The sequence below is a fragment of the Hibiscus syriacus genome, unplaced genomic scaffold, assembly GCF_006381635.1.
Source record: "Hibiscus syriacus cultivar Baekdansim isolate YM2019G1 unplaced genomic scaffold, ASM638163v2 tig00110833_pilon, whole genome shotgun sequence".
Lineage (NCBI taxonomy): Eukaryota > Viridiplantae > Streptophyta > Magnoliopsida > Malvales > Malvaceae > Hibiscus > Hibiscus syriacus.
In genome coordinates this window covers 276479-293632 of record NW_024062884.1, presented here as the reverse complement: position 1 = coordinate 293632, position 17154 = coordinate 276479, and the positions used below count along the sequence as shown (strand labels likewise).

The 17154-nt window shown below is 33.9% G+C and overlaps 1 protein-coding gene and 1 pseudogene across 1 annotated transcript; one reads left to right on the top strand and one right to left on the bottom strand.

Moving 5' to 3' along the window:
- The first annotated feature begins 4121 nt into the window (after nt 1-4121).
- LOC120142976 lies at nt 4122-5896 on the top strand. Its single transcript, XM_039157407.1, has 6 exons — nt 4122-4266; nt 4629-4707; nt 4914-5089; nt 5239-5296; nt 5386-5434; nt 5665-5896. The coding sequence occupies exons 1-5, from the start codon at nt 4141-4143 to the stop codon at nt 5400-5402; spliced, it is 456 nt and encodes a 151-aa protein (XP_039013338.1). The 5' UTR covers nt 4122-4140; the 3' UTR covers nt 5403-5434; nt 5665-5896.
- A 668-nt stretch (nt 5897-6564) lies between these two features.
- LOC120142974 lies at nt 6565-9371 on the bottom strand (annotated as a pseudogene).
- Between the last annotated feature and the right edge of the window lie 7783 nt (nt 9372-17154).

Here is a 17154-nt window from a genome sequence, read left to right as displayed (position 1 = left end):
TCCCGATGAGGATTACAACAAGGATGTTGGGATTTATGAAGTTCAAACTGATCAACCGAATAATATTTTCCTAGAGGGGTTGAAGAGGATTTGAGAAAAATTAGGGATTAAGGAGATTTAAGGATGAGAAAATTGATGCAAAAGGATTTATAATGGTTCGACTACTTAACCAAGTCTGCATCCACTACCTAAACTCCTCACTTGGGATTTTCAACAAATTACTAATTTGTTCTTTCTTTTTACAGGAGAAATAGATAACCTTTACAAATACTTATCTTTTCAATGGCTAAGATAGAACTACTCCCCTTTTACAAGGAATAAATGTGTAAATAAGAAAACCTCAAATAATTAGGTGTTTACAAGAATTAAACTCACTCACTAAAAACTAATATTTACAAGAGAATGGAAAATAAGAGTGAAAGACTCTTCTCTTGTGTTTGATTGCTTGGATAGGTGTTGGTAACCTTCTTCAAGTGTCCTCAACTTTCTTTTATATGTTAAAATGAGTTTGTGGTCGTTTCTAGTCTTTTGGGATGTTTTGGAGCCGTTGGGGATTAATTTTCTGCAAAATAAAACTGCTCAGTACAAGGAGTATCAATACTCCTTTGATGAGTATCGGTATTACCTTTTTAATATTTAAATAAACTAGCCGTTAAAGATCGTTGGGTTTGACCAGTATCGATAATATGCTTCATAGTATCGATACTACTATGTAAAATAGTATTGGTACCCCTTTGGGTATCGATACTTATTTTGCATTATGTCATTTGAGCATTTTGAAAACAACAGGCAGTATCGGTATTACCTAGAGAGTATTGATACTTCTCTTACCTTTGGTATCGATACAACATGAATAATATTGGTATTGTTCATATAGTATCGATACTATAAGAACAATATCGGTACTACGTAGCCAGAAAAAGCATTTTGTGCTCAAATTCTAGTTTAATGAACTTTGAATTAGTTTTGAAAAACTTTGAACAAATTCAATCAAGTCCAAAAACATTTTGCTTTAATTTGTTATATCAAAATATTATAAAACATGGTTCAACAATCTCTTTTTTTTATATAACAAAACATTTGAAAAATTGTTTTTGACAAAATTTTCACTTAGTAAAATATTTCATGAAAAAGAGAAATATTTGGAAAATATTAAAGCTCCCATTTTTTTCATTGAGAATTTGAATTTTTCAAACCTATATTTCTCCCTTTTTTTTGTTATATAAAAAATAATTCAATTTTAAAGTTCAAAAGTAGCTGTGAAGAGTAAGGGGTAATTTTAACATTAAAATCATTTGAAAAATCAAAGCTCTCTCTCAACAAAAATATTCCAAACAAAAATTTGACTTTAAAAGTTTGACACTTAAAAAATTGAATTTCAACAAAGATGAACAAACAAGTTAGTAGCACATGAAATTCAATATATCCAAGTCAAATATATTTTATGCAATGCCAATTGTTGTATTTAAGTGCATGTGCATAAAACTATCCAAAAATGTTATGCATTTGAACAATTGATATCAATTGTTGGAGAGATATCATTTGCAATAAATCACATGCATAAACATTTAAGTTAAGGTCAAAAATTAAAATTTGTAAAAACAAAACATTAAAACCAATTTTGACCAAAATTCATTATGATTAATAAACATTTATGAAAAATCATTAAAACTTTAGAAAATGTTCATCACAATTCTTTTTAACATACATGAGATAGAAAACATAAAATTATTTAAAATCAAAATTCATGCATGTATACAACAAATAGGCAACCAATTAATCAAAACAAAAAACATTAAGTTTAGAGGTTACTCATTCCTTTTCAACTGTGGCTAGAGCAATTGAAGTCATTTAATTGGATTTTGGTATCCAAATTGCTTTGGATCCTTGAACATTAGTTTCAATACCCCTTGTTCCTTTTGGAACCCATATTTGTTTAATTTTAAAATATTTTCCTTTCTTTAAAGGACAAGTATATTCCAAATGACCATGATAATGACAATGTGAATTAGATGAATTATTTAAAATTGTTTCCTTTTCTTTTGTTAAACATTCAAGCTTAACTTTTAAATCAAAATATTGTTTTTCAAAATTTTCAATTTTTACTTTTGAAAGCTCTAAATCATTTTTCAAAGTCCAATTTTGCTTTCAAAAGAAAATCGTTTTCAACTTTAAGTTTTAAAATCTCAAACTCTAAAAATAATTCATCATATGCATCTTGTAACTCATCAAAAGAATATGAATTAGATTCACTAGAGTTAGAAGATACATCGGGCTCTTCAAGAGCCATTAAGCACACTAACTTTGGTGATTCTTCTTTCTTGTCACCATGAAGTTCCTCGAGCTTATTCCAAAGCTCCTTGGCATTTGAACAAGAAGAAACTCCTTCATAGACTTTAGGACCAAATGCACAAAACAACATGTGCATGGCCTTAGCATTTTGTTGAGTTTTCTTCTGTTCTTGGGCACTCCACTCCTTCGTCTTCCTCTTTGGAGAAGAGTAGCCGTTCTCGATCATCTCTCATGTATCAAGATTATTGGATTAGATGAATAACTTCATTAATTTCTTCCAATGATGGTAGTTGGCTCCATTAAAGTATAGAGGCTTGTCGATTGGTTGAGAGTCTTCCATATAGAACGAGCCGGTGGTGGAAGCCATCTTCTCGGTTGTGTTGGAAATGGATAGAGCTTTTTCAAGGATCGTCTCAAGGTTGTTAGACCTTCTAATGAGTCAAGCTATGATATCAATTGTTAGAATTTATGAAGCTTAAATTGATCAACTGAATAATATTTTCCAAGAGGGGTTGAAGTGGATTTCAGAAAAATTTAGGGATTAAGGAGATTTAAGGATGAGAAAATTGATGCACAAAAATTTATAGTGGTTCGACTTCTCAACCAAGTCTATATCCACTACCTAAGCTCCTCACATAGGATTTTTCAACAAATTCACTCATTTGTTCTTTATTTTTACAGGACAAAGAAATAATATTTACAAATTCATATTTTTTCAATGGCTAAGATAGAACCACTAATATTTACAAGAATTAAGCTATCTTTAAAATCAGGTGTTTAATGAGGAGGAGGCGAAAGCTATCTTAAAAATTCTTTCTAACTAGTTTCGATCAAGCGGATTGTTGAGTGTGCTGTGGTGAAAAGCCATGGTGTTATAGTGTGAGAAGTGGGTATCGGATGTTAATTAAAGGGGAAGAAATTGATCCTACAGACATGGCAATGTTTAATCACATTTGGAGTTGTTCTTGTCAACGGAAATTTAAATTGCAGGTTTGGAAATTTACTCATAATTTTTCCTAACTCGTTGGAATTTATGTTGAGTTTGTTATTGTAACGAATTTTAACGATATCACGACATCATAATTACACCCGTAATTTAGAAATATAACAGGTTTCGACTAAAAAAATCACTTTACGACGTTATATTCAAAACAGAAATTGTAATCGTAATTTAATACTATATTTCGACTACACTTGATCTTAGGCAACATTTTATTGATCTTATTCCTTGTTGATCTCGTAAAGGTGGATCCGAGAATCTACCTAGCATCCATGACCCCATACTGATCTTTGTGCTGATAGGATGGAGACCGCAATGCCAGCCTAAAGAGTTCATGAACGCGTTGCGTCTTGTATTACAATATTATTTCGTCATGGCTTGCGATCATTTCAATTAACCATGAATCGTGGTCCGGGGGGAGTCGTGGCAATAAAAGATTGGAACTTGGATCCTGGGCCCACTCAAACACTTATGACTAGCAGAAAGCTAGCTGTTCAGCCCGTCAACACAATGCAGAAAACAGAAACGGAAACACACGATTTCAAGGTAAACAATTGTTGGTCCACATGGGAAAAACTTTTATTTCCTTTTTTAATTCCAGCGCAGAAAATTTATTTCAGTTTATTTGGTTTCCATATATGGGTAAAGAGAGGGATGGACGGTTTCATTTTCTCTCAAAACAAACAAAACCCTACTAAGAAAACGCAATCTTCACGTGTCTCTGTTTTCAATTATTCATTTCTTTCCTTGGGGAGCTTTGTTTCAAGCACATATCTCTCTCTATATATAGAGATCTCACTTAGAGTTCATTGTAACTTCATAAGGGCAGTCTAATTTTACTGAGAGACATGGAACAAGGCAAAGGAACCAAGTCCTCTTCTTCTGTTTCTCCCTTTGCTGAACTCTTAGCCCCAAAAGTGTCACCTCCGTCCACTTCAAACATTCTAGAGTCTATATTTCCTCCTCCCCGCAAGGTTTTTTTTTTCATCATGTTAAAAAGTTGCATCTTTTTTCTTTGGTATTCAATGGTTTTGTTAATGGGGTTTTTGGTTTATGTCGCATGGAGTTTCAAAGATCAAAACATTTCTTCTTTCAAATCTGGTTTTTTGATACTGTATCAAAAGGTGTTGTTTTTAAAGATTTTTCCTTTTCATGAATGGGAAATTTTGTTGAGGGCCTTGTTTGTTGCTATTGGTTCTTTTTTGTATTGTTTTTGCTTGTGTCGTCTCATATGTTAGCATCTGCATGGCATGCAAGTTCTCTTTTAAGTCCAATTGTCTGTTTGTGCCTCTTTCTTTTTGTCTCGATTGATTAACCATGCCTGTTGTTGGTTTAGGTGCATAGAGGACAGTATCTGGTGACCAAAAGGCAGGATTCCCCAAATGAGCCCCTGAAAACAAAGCCTGAAGACTCTGGTTTGTGCCTCAGTTTATGCTTTTACAGGATATCTACATTTTATACTACTTAAGACAGGATTTTGCTGAAGACTGATATTTGGTTTAACACTATTGGCTTTGTACATTAGAGCAAAACAAGGCCAGTGTTCTAAGTACATTAGAGATTTTGTGCAAAACTATGACTTTTGCTTGCTCTTTAGAAATTAATCGACTTGACTTGTCAGGTAATCCTTCTCAAGGACATGAAGGTGAATTCCAGAGTGCAGCAGACGAAGAAGCAGAATCGATTTATCCGCAGCAATGCGTGAACCCATGTGGTCTAAGTTCGTCGATCTTCTACGGCGGCCCAGATGAATGCCCTATCCCTAAGGGTTACCGTGGCTCTGGAATTGATTCTTTTGTGAGTACATCAGATTGCCCTATAGGCATGAGCTTATCCACAGACAGGATGGACATCTGGAGCATTCTTTTTGCATACAGATTTCAAATAGTTTAAATGTTAAATCTTTTGATTCGAAATCTGCTAACATGTTTTTTGTAACACTCTAGTTCAAGGATGATGGAGAAGATGATAGGGAGTATGCAACCAGAGGAGACTGGTGGCTAGGTATTATGGTGTATATTATGAGGAATTATAGCATATATAACATTTTTTAGCTGGAAGGCTGATCTTTCTCCTTCTTCCTATCTGTGCAGGATCTCTCTATTACTGAGTGTTTTCATGCCAATCAACATGCTTATCAAGGTATCTTAAGTCAGATTCACTAGAACAGATAATCAACATGCTTATATAACGGTCTTGTCGTATTTTGAACAGTCGATCAACGTGCTTATATAACGGTCTTGTCGTATTTACGTTAATGTTCCGTTATGTTCGGTCGATCAATTAAATATCTCACCCGGAAAATGCGGGTGAGACACGTGCCGTTTTTCTGTTGTTTTTATCTGATAAAGTTGCATCTTTACCCTTGGCAGGTACATAGGAAGACACAGGCAGCAGTTTAATCCGTTTCTAGCCATATATGGAAGTAGACCACAGTAATCAAGCATTGCAGACCGCCGGTTGTTATTTACTTACTCCGGCCGAGCAAGTGTAGTAGTTCAGCTCCCTTCTTCACTGTGAAGAATGAGGAGAGTCAAGTCTTTTATTTTTGCATTTATTTTCGTGTTTAATTTCAGTGAAGCCTGTGTAAGTGACCTTGATTTATGAATTTAAAGCTTTGCGCTTTGAACATATGATGTCCATGTTTGTGTTATCTTCTTTTGTCCCTTAATTAACAATCCAAAGAGCATAAAATAAACCCAAATTGAGGAACTTTGGACTTAACTTAATTGTTACACTTTCATAAAAGGTGAATCTGAGTGGACATATTTTGCCTTTAAATTATCAAAAGAACACTGCCTTTTGAGATACCTGAAAGCACCACTTTCCTACATGAACTGACAAAACAAAACATGGATTGTGTGTGGTCACAGCTGCCACACTTATCTTTCATTTGTGTTCTTTCTATTTTCTTATCTGAACCTAAAGATATTTAGGCTAAGGTTATGGTTGTTCCCTATCAAACAATGGGACCTGCAGATTCAAGCAGTCTTCGTCTATCAGTTGGTGGGGGCAAACCACAAATGCCTTTAAATGGTCGTTAAAGAAAGACTCTGCAGCCACAGAATTTTGTGAAAGTTGATTAGGATTTTGATGTTACATAACGTTCTTTTTAACTTCATTAACCATTGTCGAACGAATCGTATCTTCGGAATCAGTTGTCGATATCCTAACGGCTTTTCTCTGCATGGAATCAGCATAATGTTCAACCAGGAACAATTTCGGGACAACAAATAATGTACTGAGAAGCATGAACCAGACAACTCGTTGTTTATAGACATGCATGGATGATACATTTAAATAACAAGGCGACTGTTCGTCGTTCTCAAGCATCTTCCAATTTCTAGCAAATATTTAGAAACAGTAATAATGGAACCAGGTGAAAGACTGCTGTCTCGGGGAAGTGGTTCATGGTGTGCAAACCCAGGGCTCTTTCTCCGGGAAAAGCTCCTGTTTCAGTGAGCTTATTGTGTCGCTTGGACATTCAAACGATCCTGTTTTTCTCGAGCTATGCTTGAACCTCTGATTTGGTTTCTTCGTTTGGATTAATGTACTTATTGTCTCTTAAATCAATACTAAGATAATCTGTCAACAAGACCTTTTTCACACCGATCCCATGCTGTTGTCTTTCTCCCTTTGCAGGGCTAACAAGATGTGCTGGTGAAAAGTTTGGTGCTGTAAATGCAGTTCTATAAGGAGTGCTCGAGAAGGGCACCTAGTATGGAGTCGAAAGACTCTTCCGACCAATTACACCGACTCCGGCAGATGAAGAGAATTGATCCGAATGCTTGGTCAAATCATGGACATAAAGCAGATCATCAATGCGCGCCACAACGTTAAATGCCAGGCTCTCCAATACTCTCGAGTAGCTTTCCAGAATGGATTTTCCGATATCCTAAATAACACCACAATACTTGGTTACTGGCATGACTTTTGTAACCGAAACCACTCTTATAAACAAATCTGAAAGGGGAACCAGTGACACAAACCTTGTTGTACTGAATCTTGCTCGTATCTAAAGTGGTCTGGGGAAGACCCGGAACCGCTGCTTCAAGCAAAGAAGTAGGCTCTCGGCTCGATCTGCAAGTATTTCTCTCTTTTCAGCATCGACCATCAGATCCTTGACCATGTCCCATGACGACTTTGAACTAGAGCGAGCTGTGTTGACAGGTTTGGGATTGGTTTTTCTGCGCCACAGATATATCGAGGCCTCCACTCGGTTGGCGATTTCTATAGTTTGATGCTCGGAGGACAAATCAAGGCAATCAAGAAGACATTCAGGCGTAAACAGATCGGATGAAATATACCGATAAATAAGATCTCCTAAGCTCGCTCGGCCATTCTGAAACAAATTCTAGCTAAAGTTAACAACCAACAAACTTGGTAGAATATGTACATTATACTCCTAGTCTTTATTTACCATCTTTTTACCTTAGGAAGAGATTCAAAATATGATTCGGGGACTTCCATGTCAGCTAGAGTAATGTTGTTGATAGCCATGGCAGCTTTTAGGATCTGGTTTGCACAGTCACGTTTATGCTGCAACTCCTTCCTCGAATTTTCATCAAGGCCTCCCTGTGGCACTCGAGGCACGGGAAGCCACCATTTCTCCTCTTGACGCTGAAGGGCTTTTCGGAAAGGGGTTGATCCATCAGCCTGCTGAGCTAGAATCTCTTGGTCAACATACCAGAACTCTGCATCAACAAAACTTTCTAATATCTCCTGCAAAAAAAACACATATGCTAATGCTACATTAAAAATAAGCTCTTCAACAGAATCATATTTCCATATTGCAATACAAGCCGGTGAATCTTACGAGAAGCATCTTGTCTAATTTTCGCAAAGCCGGGAGGTTAACGTAAAGATCCAATCGGGGCCTGCAAGTCATGACCTGAAACCATAGCAAGTGACATGGCATTTTAAACTACAATCCTTCAAAACTGCCCTTAGGTCATCATTTTCAAACCATAGCTTCACCTCACGCTTGCTTCCGCCCGGGAACGTGTGCCAAGTCGGTATCAACTCGACAATGTGATCGCTAACGGAGAGAAACCATTCCATCTCTCTTCGCCACATTGCTTTCTTCTCATGTGGTACTGGTTCTAACCTCCATATTTGCCCAAATAAGGTGGCTGAATAGTTAAGGCAGTGAATGAGAAATAGCCATTAAAACAAATGTCAAAACAACTAACCAACAGAAACCAGAAAAAATTAACCAACATGGACAAATCAAACCCATATAAACTATATTAAAGGTAAGAACAAGTGAAATTGTCAACATACCAGAAAGATTGGTGATGGCATTTGAAATAGCCAAGGCAGTGCAAACACCATTTCCTGAACCTGACATATCTTCACCAAGCAGCAATTTTGCAAATCTTTCCTTCATCAACTCAATCTCTGCAAACCCCATTACCAGACACATCAGTGAAATGAATCAAGCAAAAGGAAAAATGATGGTCGAAGTACCTGAAATTGTGGAACTTTGTTTCTCCAATATTCTGTCATTCATGGGGGTTTTCTTTCTATCTTCACTAAAATCATTACAAGTGTTGCCTTCTGTTTCAGCAATTTCATGCACATGCCAATCTATTGAAGGCGTTGAATATAAATCCTCTTCCGCAGAACTACTGTGACTGTGTTCTTCCTCGTGCACTGTTGTTTCTGGTGTCAAAGGGTCGGAGCTTGAACTACTTTCACGACCCTTTTGGACCCCATTATCACCAAAGCTTTCATTTTTCTCAACCGAACTCCCCATTTCACCTTTCTTTTCTTCAAAACCAAGTGAATCTAATCCGTTTAAGCAACATCCATGTGGCTCTACAGCTTTGTAGCACAAGCTTTTAACAGATTTTGAAACCCAAAAGCTTCTGGCTTTTAGCTTTGGCACAGGTAAACAAAGCTTGATCAGGGAAGAGTCTACTTGGTCACGGTGGGTTAAAGCTCCATCCATGAGGCTGCAACCATGCCTGCTTCAAAGAGGCAAAATGGGTGTAAAACAACAAACAATACAAAGAAATGGGTTTTTTTTCATTTCTTATTGTGTGAGAGAGAAAAAGTAGGAAGCTTTGTGCTTACAGTGTATTATGGAGTAATAAGATGGTAATGAATACTGAAGCTTCGCTAAAACCATTTAAAGAAGTCCCTAGTTTTACCCTTTTTGTTTTTTCCCCCAAGTTGTCATGTTTTGAAATATAAAGTAGGTGATGGGAATCTAATGCATTCAAATTTCAGATCCATGGTGTTTACCCCTTTTTTTTCAAAGTTTTAATCTTTCAAATTAGAATATATTTTTTCGGGTTTGAATAGTTATATCTATAAATTATATATATTAAGAAAAATTTCTCGGAACATGCTTTCAAATAATGTTGCTTTTAAGCTCCTCGTAACACACCCTATGTTCTTAGTTCTGTAAATAAAGAAGAAACTGTTCTCATAACATGTTTTCTTTTCACTTTCATGATGGGGCGGCTCCATCTTGTCTGTGTCATATTTCATGGATTTTCAAAACTCGGAATCTTCTTTTCCAAACCCAGATCGAACTTTGACACAATCTTCTTTACTTTGAATTGTGAGTGAAATTCCAACAACATATGAATCTGGATATAAAGCAGGGAGAAACTTTCATTTCCTTTTTTCTTTCCCTTTTATTTGAATTGGACGTCAATTATTATAGCAATTTTGCTTTATAACAGACATAGTTTTGGAAAAGAAATCAATTTCTGTTCATTTTTGAAGATTATAAGCCTTACTTTTTAAAGAAAATGGTCTCAAGGATAAAAGTTATTTGGACATGAAAGCAAGAGGGGAATCAAAGCATTCTCTTGATAACGGAGAACAATATATTAAATTATTATTATTATTAGGATGAAGTAGACAAATGGTTCGTTGATTATAGGGCGGTATTTTTATTGAGTTTATCGATTATTAAAAGTTATAAAATAATAATCCGACTATATAACTATGTTTTGTTAAGTCGCCTACTTTTAAAAATACAAAATGATCAGCTGACTATTCAAATATTACAAACTTGTCATTTCTGTTAAAAAATTGGTCAACTGAGTTGAGATGTAATAAAATTTGATCACGTTTAAGCTTTATTTTGTGGATTGGTTCTCTGTTTATATTATGTCATCGAACTAGTGCTTAAAAGCAACAACAATGTCAATAAACATTATTAAAATATGATTTTATTATATCTCAATCAGTATGTTAACGTCCAGGTTAGACGGTTGTAAATTTTTTTAACAGAAAATGACGAGTTCGAAACATATGAATAGTCGGGTGACCATATAATCAATGGACCATTTTGTAACTTTTAACATTTGAGAGACTCAACAGAATAGCACTCGAGAGTTGGGGGACCATCTATATACTTTACCCTTATTTTTCAATAGGCTTTTAGTAACTTGCAAGGCTTTGGATTAGTGTTAATGTTGGTTGTTCCGAGGGAAGCTTTAGGTGTAATTTTTGGGGCTAAAAGATTGAAGCTTTAGGTTTTAGATAGGTTCAAAATTTAAAATACAGTAAAAATTAGCTGACCCTTATTCCCATATGTAATGGGGTAAGGGGGAGGTAGGATAGTAGGTTGTCTCAACGTCAGGTTGAGAGCAGCTTCCGTAGGACACCTCCGAATTATGAAATGATCATCTAGCTTAGCTAGTAGAGCACAAGGTTCTTAACCTTGAGCTTGTGGGATCGAGTCCCACAGAGGGCATTTCATAATTTGGAGGTCTCCCACGGAAGCTGCTCTCAACCTGACGTTGGGGGTAACCTACCATCTTACTTTCCCCTTACCCCATTATATATGGGAATAAGGGTCAGCTAATTTAAAATATAGTCTTCAACGTTAATTTTATGAAATATGTTCTCATGTTTAGATTTTAAAATTTTAATCTATCCATTAATTATTATTTAATTACTAATCTAATAAATCTAGAAAATAATAAAAAGATTTTTTTATTCTTCTACACTTATAATTTTTATAAATTTATCTTTTAAAAAATGTAAATATATATGATTGAAAGGTAATATTATTTAATCAATGATAATTTTTATTTTTTAAAAGATTGAAAAAAAACTATAAATGTATAAAATTAAAAAATCATTTTTACTTTTTAAAAAATGTCAGTAATTATTGATAGAATTGAATCAAAATTAAGGAAGAACAAGACTTTTGAGTAAAGAAGGAATATAAACACTCAATGTTGTAATATTAAACTATAAAAGCTTGAATTTTAATTTTTAAAACAATATAGACTTGATGTATTTAGGGGGTGTTTGGTTCAAGGATTGTGAGATTCACATGGGATGGGAATCCTACATTCCCATATTTGGTTGGCCGGGAATCTCATTCCCAGTAATGTTTTATTACCAATAGTAGATTTTTTGGGGTATATTACCGGGAATGTCATTACCTCCCTTCCCTTAGGTATTGTAACATTACCGGCGTTTTGGACTAAAATGCCCTTAAATTTTTATTTTTTTCAAAAATATCCTTCTTCTGTCATTGAATAATAAAAATTCTACGAAGGTTAAATTACAAATTTATCCTTAAATTATTTTAGATTTACAAAAAAAAATCTATAATTAAAATTTTATATGAAGTTCAGGGGTTAAAAAAAATTTACCATTTCATTAAACATTTTTTATATTTTTAATTTTGTAAAAAAAATTATATAAATATTATGAATTTATTTTTTTAAAGAAAATATATAAATATTTTACAATTTGTAATATTATACAAATATATAATAAGGACAATTTGGTCAAATATACATTCCAATAATCTTTTATTCCTTTAACCAAACACGGTAATCTTACATTCCTGCTAAACCAACCGAACACAAAATACAACATTCCCAGTAATCATATTCCCTGGTAATCTTTTATTCCTACTGGTAATCTTATATTCCGTGAATAAAATGCACCCTTAAAACCTTTTAGAGGGGATACAAAGACCTCTTTATCCCTATGTAGTTTTTTGGTTTTAGTCCTTTATTTTTATGGCAAGTGATGGTTGAATTGCTTTGTTTAGGGGTGTTCAATCATTTGATTTAGTTAACTTACTGAATCGAACTTCCAAGAATACATTAATCGAAATTTTTATTTAATCAATTTTTTTTAAACAATTAACCAAACTGATCAAAGTTTGGTTAATCATTTAGTTAACTGAATTAACCGAAATTTATAAATAATATATATTATGTATTAAATATTTTATATTTTCAGTTAACTAGGTCAGTTAATTCGGTTAAAATCGAAGTTTAAACACTCTAATATATAAATAATATATTAAATTTTTAATAATTTCAATTAATTTGGTTAACCGGCCGATTTCGATCCAAATTAACCGATAACCGAAGTTTAAGAAATCATTAACCGTTAACTGACCAATTAACCCAAAAAAATTAGTTTGATCGGTTAAATCGGTTTTAAAAATTTGAAAACCCTAGCTCTCAAATTTTGAATGGAAACACATCCAATAAAGGAAATCCCTTTATTTTTGTTGTTGAGTTAGAAGTTAGAAACAAACTAATTTTGGTGTGCTTTGAATAATATTAATTTTTGTTGGTGAGCTTTGAATGCGTTGCATGAGAACAATGGTCCAACAAAAGAAATTCTCTTTTGAAATTTGAAGTCATCTTTTCCTTTTTGAGTTTGAACTCAAGTTGGGTGTTCAAGTAGCCCAAAAAGTAGAAGAGTTGCCTCAAGTTTAGAGTGTACCCTAACTTAAATATATCTATAAAAGAGATGCTTCAAATTGAGATTGTACCCTAACTTTAATTATTCAAAAAAATAATAAATAAAGTTATTGATTAGAGATTAAATTCATTATATGAAAATGTGGATTCTTTTATAATCAATAATAATGTAGATCAAAAGAATTTTTTTGGTATAACCACGGTATCCGATATATTTATCAACTAATCCAGATCGGATACTACAGAGACGAGGGCGACCCTCTCAACCTAATTTGCTCCTTTTGCAATCACCAGAATTTAAACTTATAACATTGCTTAAAGGATCTAGTACCTCATCCTATTGGACTAACTGGTTGATGGTGTAGATCAAAAGAATATTATAATTCACATGATCATACTCTAAACTAGCTTTACTTTTTTTTTAATATATCCTAATTCTAGCCCATTGTCTCTAAGGTATTGGAAAAGCAATAATATTGACTATATTAAAAGTTGTTTAATAGAAACTGTTAATTTTATTAAAAGAAAATATTATGAATTACCTTAAATGTTTATAACTATAATCATAAATTAAATATATAATTAAGATATTTTTTTATAACCATTAATACAAAAATCAATCATTTGAGAATATACAATGATTATATGAGAAAAAGGTTAAAAACCTAACTAAAATACTCGAACAAAGATAGATATGAATATATTTGATTGCATTGACAAACAAACTATAAAACCGATGAAAAATATTGAAAGATCGTCGATAAACCACGTATCAAATATGAGCGACGTGAGAAAACTATTAACGAACACAGCCGTGTGTCCCAATTCAATATGAGAGTCCAAAGTATGAAATATCATTAGGATAACAAAACATCCATCTTGATCAATCGATGTATCATCAATTCCAACACTGAGAAAAAAATAAAAACAAAAGGAACGATAAAACAATCAAAAATGTGCGAAAAACAGAAGAAAACATGCAAAAAAAAAGTGAAAAAAATATCATAAAAGTAGAGTTATTAAAATCTAAAAATCAAAAGGGAAGAAAATATGTAATATAAGAAAATAAACAAAAAAACAAGAAGTAACAACGATCGATAATCAATACTAAGATCAGTGCCACCGTTAACCGAGAAAAAATAAAAAAATGAACAACACAGTGGAAATTTTTTAACAATTGTAAGATCCTTTAATTGACTAACACTAGAGTACTTATTTTTAAATATGAACGGAGAGGTCAAAAAACGATAAAAAAAATAATTGCAGGCCAACCAAGATAAAGTTGACGCTTTAATTTTATTTTTTTAATATAAAAGAAAACGATAAAAAAATAATTGCAGGCCAACCAAGATAAAGTTGACGCTTTAATTTTATTTTTTTAATATAAAAGAAAACCAAATTGCGAAAAAGGAGGAAAAATGTTAATATTTTTTGGCATTATTTTATTAAAAAATCTAATTAATTATTTTTTTAACAGTAATTCCTTAGTAAATTTGTTAGAAAATACTCTCAAACTGTACACGTAGCACTATCTCGCGTCTTATTCAGCGCGAGAACGTGTTTCGCTATCCATAAGACGTGAGGAACGTCCGACGTGGACGACCTTTTCAGATAACGTAATTTAATATTGGTATTTAATATCTCGCGTTTTACGTAAAGCGAGGTTTCCGAGAAAATGAATCACCCCGAGAAATTTCTTGCTAGTGGTATTCAAGGTACCTCGCGTTTTCCAAAGCACGAGATCTTTGTTTTCCAACATAAATACCATGTGTTGATAGGCATGTTCGAGGGGTGTGTTCGGGTATTTAATCTCGAAGTTTTGGATAGTTAAAAGAATAGAGACGTAGTATTCGAATTTTTATTTCTGTTGAGACAAATATATAGACATACGAGATATCGTAAGCGGGTTAAAAATATGGTTGAAAATGGTTCCAAAGCTTGTTTTGTAAATGAAGGAAATGAAAAAATGGTTGGGTAGGCATATTCGAAGGGGTTTTTCTAAAGTTAATCTAAAAATTGCATAATTTCTAAGAGAAAGGGTGTAGTATTGTAATTGATTTTTTTTATTAAGAGTAATATCGACACACACGATACATTATGATCGGGTAAAAATCGTGTTCAAAAAGGTTCTGAAGCTTGGTTTTTCGCATAAAGAAGATGCTAACAAACTAATTGATATTAGGACATGATCGATTAGGACATTTGTTCTTCGAGTGGTTGGAATTCCTACAAATACTACAAAGCTTCGGTTGTCCGGTTCTTTCTCGATGGTCGACCAAATCTTCATCACAATAAATCCTCGTTGAGCGTGGATGACCCCTTTTTTGGCGCTTGTAGTGTGAAATCTGGACGTATTGTAGGTTCATCATCAATTGCACATGGTTCCCTTTCATTTCCAATTGGAGGAAACTCATACCAGTACACATTGAATGCGGTTTCCAGTAAGTATATGCGATCAACGAACTACACGTAGTCTATCCTTACAGAAGAATAAGTTGTAATTATATGTTGACACATATATTTGAATGTTTGGAATACTCTGCATTCGCATGTTCTATCACGTAAATTGACGATATATACCTTGTGTTGTATGTCTTCGAATGTACTAGAATATTCTGAAACACATAATTGATTTTGTTCGCAAGACACGCATGTCGCACTTATTGCGTTTGAGTGTTCCGAAAGGTTTGCAATTTTTTATAGAGATCTAGGTGGAGTATGTGACCACTTGCAATCCAATCATTTGTTTCCCTTCCCAAGGTTGCAAACATGGTTGCCAAACGATAATATGTCGTTTAGACAACGGAAGTGATAGGCAAATGTTTCACTCCCTTTGGTGATGAATTGATTGCTTCAGCCAAGTTCATTGTCATGTGATCATATCGTCTGCCCCCATCAAATGACTGAAGCCATTTCTCCCTTGAGATTTTAGCAAGTTAGTTGTAGCCTTCTTGATTATTATGTCTCAGTTCTTCAAACAGCTGGTTAACCTCGTGTGTAGAATGTGAGTAGCCTACCCATTGAAAATGCAACAGTTAATTATAAATAATAAATGAAAAAAAAATATATGAATCCAAATAAATTGAAAGGCATACTCATTCGAAGCACCATTACTCGTTCATCTTCGTTTCTAAACTTTTTAAAATAATTTACAATAATATGGTGTAAACAGTACCGGTGATAAATACGGGAAGGCTGCCAAGACGATCATATACGCTCAATTGTGTATCTGATCCGTGCGCCTCTGTCAGAGATAAGACATATCCCAGCAAGATGCTCTCGCAAGACATGTGATAGAACATATATATGCAAGTACTTAAAGAATAATGCCCAAGAGTCTATATCTTCCTTTTTGAGTATTGTGAATGCGATGGAAATTATTTTTCTATTGTTGTCTTGTTTTACTACCAACAATATTATTTGTGTATATCTTCCATACAACAAAAAATCGTTGATTTGAACCATCGACTTACAGTGTCGAAATGCATTAACAAACTATATAAATATCCAAAATAACATGTGAAATTGGCACACACCTTGTATGAAACAGTCGCTTTTGTACGACAGCACAGTTTCCAGTTTGACGACCGTGCCCTGTATGCATTTTTTTCATTAGTCTCAACCATGGCCACAACTATTTGTACAATTCTTCCCATTGACCATACACTTTTTTTTAGCATGATACCTAGCGTACCATGCTTTATAATAGTTAAAAATGTTATCGTATTGAAATGTGATTACAACAATACAACTGGAAATTGTAATGCGTGGATTTGCTTTGACGAGTCGTATAAAGGCATCAGAAAGCACATGAACATATAAGTTTGGATGATTCTGAGTGAGCCAGTTGGTGGTGCATGTATGAGGTTGTTCGTATATTGTTAACTTCTATAGGTTGTTCAACATCTTCAAGCGTGATACACGAACCCTCCAATTACATCAATTGCACTTGTGGACGCATTCAGCGATATACTTATACGAGTCTGTTTTTCTCACAATCGACGCAACTGACTGACGTATATTGTAGTTCTTAATTGCAACCACAGCGAGTTCTTTTGTTCTGAATGCCATTCCAACATAGAGTTCACAATCACCATGTTCGTTGTATTGCTCAAACTGTGCAAACTCCGTAAAGCTAAGAGCGTTTAAAGGTTTCAT

Bases quoted from the DNA above. Each gene is read 5' to 3' on its own strand.
- LOC120142976 (XM_039157407.1), top strand. From the start codon at position 4,141: ATGGAACAAGGCAAAGGAACCAAGTCCTCTTCTTCTGTTTCTCCCTTT. The intron at 4,708-4,913 runs GTTTGTGCCTCA...TTGACTTGTCAG, and splicing joins AACAAAGCCTGAAGACTCTG to GTAATCCTTCTCAAGGACAT. The intron at 5,090-5,238 runs GTGAGTACATCA...GTAACACTCTAG, and splicing joins GCTCTGGAATTGATTCTTTT to TTCAAGGATGATGGAGAAGA.